The 5972-nt window shown below is 41.6% G+C and overlaps 2 protein-coding genes across 2 annotated transcripts in view; one reads left to right on the top strand and one right to left on the bottom strand.

The window, feature by feature from the left end:
• The window catches only part of cacna2d2b (calcium channel, voltage-dependent, alpha 2/delta subunit 2b), a 140412-nt gene that overhangs the window by 84882 nt on the left and 49558 nt on the right, over positions 1-5972 (bottom strand). The gene's annotated exons all lie outside the window — the stretch shown is intronic.
• LOC112070376 (interferon-induced protein 44-like) overlaps positions 1426-5972 on the top strand; it is an 11298-nt gene continuing 6751 nt past the window's right edge. Inside the window, exon 1 of the mRNA XM_024137795.2 lies at positions 1426-1600. Within this exon, the coding sequence (XP_023993563.2) occupies positions 1543-1600 (58 nt within the window). The 5' untranslated portion in view covers positions 1426-1542. The remainder of the gene's footprint in view (positions 1601-5972) is intronic.

Raw genomic sequence — 5972 nt, 5'->3', positions numbered from 1 at the left:
TGGGTCAAATGTTCCGGTAGCCTTCCACAAGCTTCCCACAATTAAGTGGGTAATTTTGGCGCATTCCTTCCTGACAGAGCTGGTGCTAACTGAGTCGGGGTTTGTAGGCCTCCTTGCCACACACGGCTTTTTCAGTTCTACCCAATAATTCTATATGGATGAGGTCAGGGCTTTTGATGGCCACTCCGATACCTTGACTTTGTTGTCCTTAAGCCAATTTGCACAACTTTGGAAGTATGCTTGGGGTCATTGTCCATTTGGAAGACCCATTTGCGACCCGCTTTAACTTCCTGACTGAGTGTCGTGAGATGTTGCCTCAATATATCCAATTAATTTCCCCCCCTCCTGATGCCATCTATTTGTGTGAAGTGCACCAGTCTCTCCTGCCAGCAAAGCCAACCCCCACCACATTGATGCTGCCACCCGCCGTGCTTCCACGGGTATGGGATGGTGTTCTTCGGCTCTGCAAGCATCCCCCTATTTCCTTCCAAACATAATGATGGTCATATGGCCAAACAGTTATATATATTTTTTCATCGACCAGAGGGACATTCTCCAAAAAGTACAATCTTTTTCCCCATGTGCAGTTGCCAAATCCGTAGTCTGGCTTTTTTTCCTATGACGGTTTTGAGCAGTGGCTTCTTCCTTTGCTGAGCGGCCTTTCAGGTATGTTGATATAGGACTCGTTTTTACTGGGATATAAATACTTTTTACCTGTTTCCTCCAGCATCTTCACAAGATCCTTTGCTGCTTTTCTGGGATTTCATTTGCACTTTTCAGCACCAAACATTTTACATCTCTATGGACGGACAGAACGCGTCTCCTTCCTGAGCGGTATGAGGCTTGCTGGTCCCATGGTGTTATACTCGCGTACTATTGTTTGTACAGATGCAATTTGGTACCTTCATGGAGTTTTGGAAAATTTGCTCCAAAGGATGAAACCAGACTTTGTGGAGGCCCACATTTTTTTTCTGGGTCTGCTGATATCTTTTGATTTCCGATGATGTCAAGCAAAGAGGCACTGAGTTTAGAAGGTAGGGCATTGAAATACATCCACAGTACACCTTCAATTGACTCAAATTATGTCAACTTAGCATTCAAGAGCTTCTAAAGCATGACATTTTCTGGAAATTTTCCAACGCTGTTTAAAGGCACATTCAACGTAGTGTTATTTAAACTTCTGACCCACTGGAAATTGTGATACAGTGAAATAATCTGTCGTAAACAATTGTTTAGAAAAAATTTGACTGGTGTGTCATGCACAAAGCGTGATTGTCCTAACCGACTTGCCCTAACAAGAACATTTGTTGTAGTGGTTCTTAAAACAAGTTTTAATGACTCCAAACCTAAGTGGTATGTTAAACTTGCCACTCTCAACTTTGCACGTACGCGCACACACTACAAATCTTATATTTCTTTGGCCAGTTCAATCCTTTCCACCATTATCGGACAAAAAAACAGGAATTCATTGCAGAATCCCAGGCTTAAGTGACAAAACGCACTGCCTTGGTGAGTAATTGTGCAGCGGACAAAATCTCTCTCATGCCAAAGGATGTCATAGACAAGATGAAAGAACTCAGGCAGAAGGCCAGCAGACTGAGTTAAGTACGGCTCTTTAAAACTCGTTTCTAATGGTAACTACAACTATGGCTGGGTATTCATTGTCACCTTCAGTTAGCGCTTGCTAGTCCTTTCTATTCATTTAAATTATAATTTATTACGGCAGAAATCCCTCAAAGTTTGTTGTCATGACCATGCCAGACAAGGGCTGTTGAGGCTGCGTGAACAAGGGATGTGAACAGAATCTACTTACAGCAAGGAGATCAAAAAGAAGGAAATCACATAACCTCAGACTCGGATCAAATTTACATTGCCTGGCCAAGTGTTTAACATGGTCAGACTAACCATATAATATGAGAGGCAATCTGATGCCCAACTTGCACAGTTGTGATTGTGGCAAGCAACCATTGGTGACACAATGTTATGTTCTGTGATGTAGTCCAGCCATTAAAATCTTGTGTTGCTGACATGATTAATGATCATCAACTCAAGAAAAACTGCATCCAGCATTCTGCTCTCCAACGTTTTCAGATTGCAGAGTTGCAGTAATGGAGATAGCGTTCCCATGAACTGCGTCCTGCCGGTGAAGAACACCACGAGGAGGGGATGCTGGATAACCGACATGATATCCTGATACTCACGCCATGACTCAAATTAGGAACTTCGCCATACGACTACCTCTGGGACTCCAACAACATGCAATATCAAAAAATTAGAATGAGTATTAAGAGATGAGTTAGTGAGCCCTTGCAGGTTTAAGATAGGAATATAGTTCTTAATTTCTATATTTTGAACAGTGTGTGGTGGTATCATTTTTACTTCCATGTAGAGGCCTAAATATGTTATCTCGGCTCTGCTGAGAATGTATTTTGAGTGAGTATGCATTTTCATGGACAAGAAAAATCTTAAAATTAAACTGAGCATTTCTGTGCATATATTGCTACCTTTTAACATCAACCAACCAACAGTTTACAATTGCATGTTAGATACAACTAGCATCCTTCAAATTCTTAGAATGATTTTACGCTTTCTATTCTGATACTTAAACTGATTTTAAACCATACTTTGTTTTTACTGATATTCTGTAAACATTAATTTCATGTGGACATTATTGTATATTTTTTGTGCTGTAGCTTTTAAGTTGACTTAAATTTCCAGGTAAAATTTGAAGTTAAATTAAAAAAACAGGGTATCAAAAACATCACATCATCTCTCTAAAACCAGGTTTCCATCCAACCATTTCATGGGGGTGAATACCTGCACATAAAGAAACGCATGATAAGGCCTGCATGGAAATGGCAAATTGGACTGTAAAATTTCCCAATTGCCGACAAAACAAAATACGACTACACAAGGCGTGGATAATTTTGTGGGTCTGTGAAATATATTATGCGGACAGTTGTTGGCGAAAATGAATTTAAGCCCAAATATATATTAAAAACCATCATTATCGAAGTACACATTGGAGTCACGCGATGGTATGTATGTGTGTACAACCCACCACGACGGGAAAAGAATGGCAGAGTTTATAGGCAGGTTAAATATCCTAAAGATGGATGAATTTATTGCTAGTACGTGATGAATGTGAAGTGGATTGGCGTATTAAACATATCTTCAATGAGGGGCCATGAACAGTACCTAGTAATGTCTTAATACTGTTAGAAACGGCTTTGTTGCTTTTTTGGGTATTGATTATTGTAATTAAACTTTTTGCTACTAGCACGTTCACTGCTATAGTATATAGTTATGAAAAATGTCATTTTGCTATGAACAACCAATTCATGAAAAATGACAATTTGATATGCTATGACATTTCAGCTGCCTAATTCTCATAATTTTGTATTAAACTAGGTGTTGGAAAATCAGACAAATTTCCTGTGCACTCTCTTATCATTGATGTCTCTATCCCCCTGGTGAAAGAACACAAAGTATTTTTGTATCACCATCTCAAATTTTGTAATTAAAATCTATATAGAATGGACTTCCTATGGCTGAGATAGACTGTCAGCGCCATGCAGTTTAGCAAATTACATGCCTGTGATGTACCGTCACCACAAATTGACGGACAGGTCCGGTCAGCGATGGCCCTTTTCTAACTTAACCTAATTCTTCTAAACCCTACTATTTAATTCCCCCTAGATCTGCGTAAGTCGTATCTGTTTTCAAAGTGGCGCGTTTTTTAGGGGAATTCTCGATTCAAAAACCCCAACGGTGGACGTCTCTGGTAATTCCTTTGTCTCCGTCTTTTGGCAGATGGCACCTACCTTTGTGTATTTGCTTGTCACTGTTGGTTGAGGCACCAACATACACAACTTAACCCAAAGTAAAGATTGTGACTAAAACTAACCAGTAACCTACATAAAAAGTAACAAGCTTCCTGTCCCATCAGACATTGCAAGGAGTATATGTAGCGAACACATATTAAATGCAAGGTAACGGTTAATAGAATTTGATTACATTGCACTTTTAATGGTTCAAATATCTTTTCTTGAGAAATAGGCTGTTACAGTAGGGCGAGTGGACTGGACAAATACGCCAAAATCAAGTTACCAACTTCTCACTAGCTGTCACGTTCCTGACCTTGTTTTCTGTTGGTTTGGTATGTGTTTAATTGCGTCAGGGCGTGAGTTTGGGGTGGGTAGTCTATGTTATGTGTTTTCTTAGTTGGGTTAATGGTTTGCCTGGTATTTGGTTCTCAATCTAGAGCAGGTGGGGTGTGTCGTTTCCTGATTGAGAGCCATATTAAGTAATGTTGTCTCTCACTGTTTGTTGGTGGGGTGATTGTTCCTGTGTAGTGTATACCACATGGGACTGTTTCGTTTGTTCATTCTTTTAGGTAGTCTGTTCCTGGTTCGTGCGTTCTTCGTCTATATGTAAGTTCATTTGTTTCAAAGTCTGTTAACTTTCGTTTATTGTTTGTAGTTTTGTTATAGTGTTCGTTAGTGTTTTCGTCTTGTTGTAAATAAATTCAGTATGTATTCATCACCCGCGCGCCTTAGGTCCGTTTCATTGCACACAAGACGAACGCTTACAGAATCACCACCAACAAAAGGATCAAGCAGCGTGTAACGGGAGAGAGAGACAGCCCTACGCAGGAGGAATGGACAAATGGGAGGATGTTTTTGGACGGCAAGGGTTGCTTACACATGGAGGAGATCCTGGCTGGAAAGGATCGCCTTCCATGGAACAGGCTGGAGGCAGCTCGGAGAGCGGAGGGAAACCGGAGATTAGGAACCAGCGTTTATGAGGGACGCGTCTAGCACGGAAGCCCGAGAGGCTCTGTGCATGGGGGCATTATGCTGAAACAGGAAAGGGTCTTCCTCAAACTGTTGCCACAAAGCTGGAAGCACAGAATCGTCTAAAATGTAATTTTATGCTGTAGCGTTAAGATTTCCCTTCACTGGAACTAAGGGGCCTAGCWCGAACAATGAAACAGCCCCAGACCATTATTCCTCCCACACCAAACTTTAGAGATGGCACTATGCATTGGGGCAAGTAGCGTTCTCCTGGCATCCGCCAAACCCAGATTCGTCCTCCGGACTGCCAGATGGTGAAGGGTGATTGATCACTCCAGAGAACGTGTTTCCACTGCTCCAGCCRACGCTTGGCATTGCACATGGTGATCTTAGGCTTGTGCGCGGCTGCTCAGCCATGGAAAACCATTTAAKGAAGGTCCCGACGAACAGTTTTTGTGCTGWTGTTGCTTCCAGAGGYAGTTTGGAACTCGGTAGTRAGTGTTGCAACCGAGGACAGATTTTTACACGCTTCAGCACTCGTGGTCCCGTTCTGTGAGCTTSTGTGKCCTACCAYTTTGCGGCTGAGCCATTGTTKCTCCTAGACGTTTCCACTTCCCAATAACAGCACTTACAGTTGCCCAGGGCAGCTCTAGCAGGGCAGAAATGTTACGAACTGACTTGTTGGAAAGGAGGAATCCTATGACGGTGCCACGTTGAAAGTCACTGATCTCTTCAGTATGGGCCATTCTACTGCCAATGGTTGTCTATGGAAATTGCATGGCTGTGTGCTCAATTTTAAATACCTGTCATCAACGGGTATGGCTGAAATAGCTGAATCCACTCATTTGAGGGGGTGTCCACATACATCTGGCCATGTTGTGTAGCTACTAAGGCCGTGACAATACAAATATCACAATATTCCTTAGTAAGGTGGCAAGGAAACAAAAAATGAAACGGATTAAACTTCTTTAGGAAAACARCCCTAATGTTGGAAACAAACATCATTATGTTGCCATCCAGAGTCACATGTATTTATTTTTCAAGCTATAGCACACAATATCTTACATACAGCAGGTATTTAAAGGACCAAAGAGTTTGGTCTGCTTCGTATTTTCATTTTTGCCATGGAAAAAATATTGTAATACTGGTATCCACCCAGCCCTAGTAGCTGCAGTG

Source organism: Salvelinus sp. IW2-2015, unplaced genomic scaffold, assembly GCF_002910315.2.
Source record: "Salvelinus sp. IW2-2015 unplaced genomic scaffold, ASM291031v2 Un_scaffold1306, whole genome shotgun sequence".
NCBI classification, from domain to species: Eukaryota; Metazoa; Chordata; class Actinopteri; order Salmoniformes; family Salmonidae; genus Salvelinus; species Salvelinus sp. IW2-2015.
The sequence above is the reverse complement of the archived record's forward strand: the minus strand, read 5'-3'. Positions and strand labels throughout refer to the sequence as shown.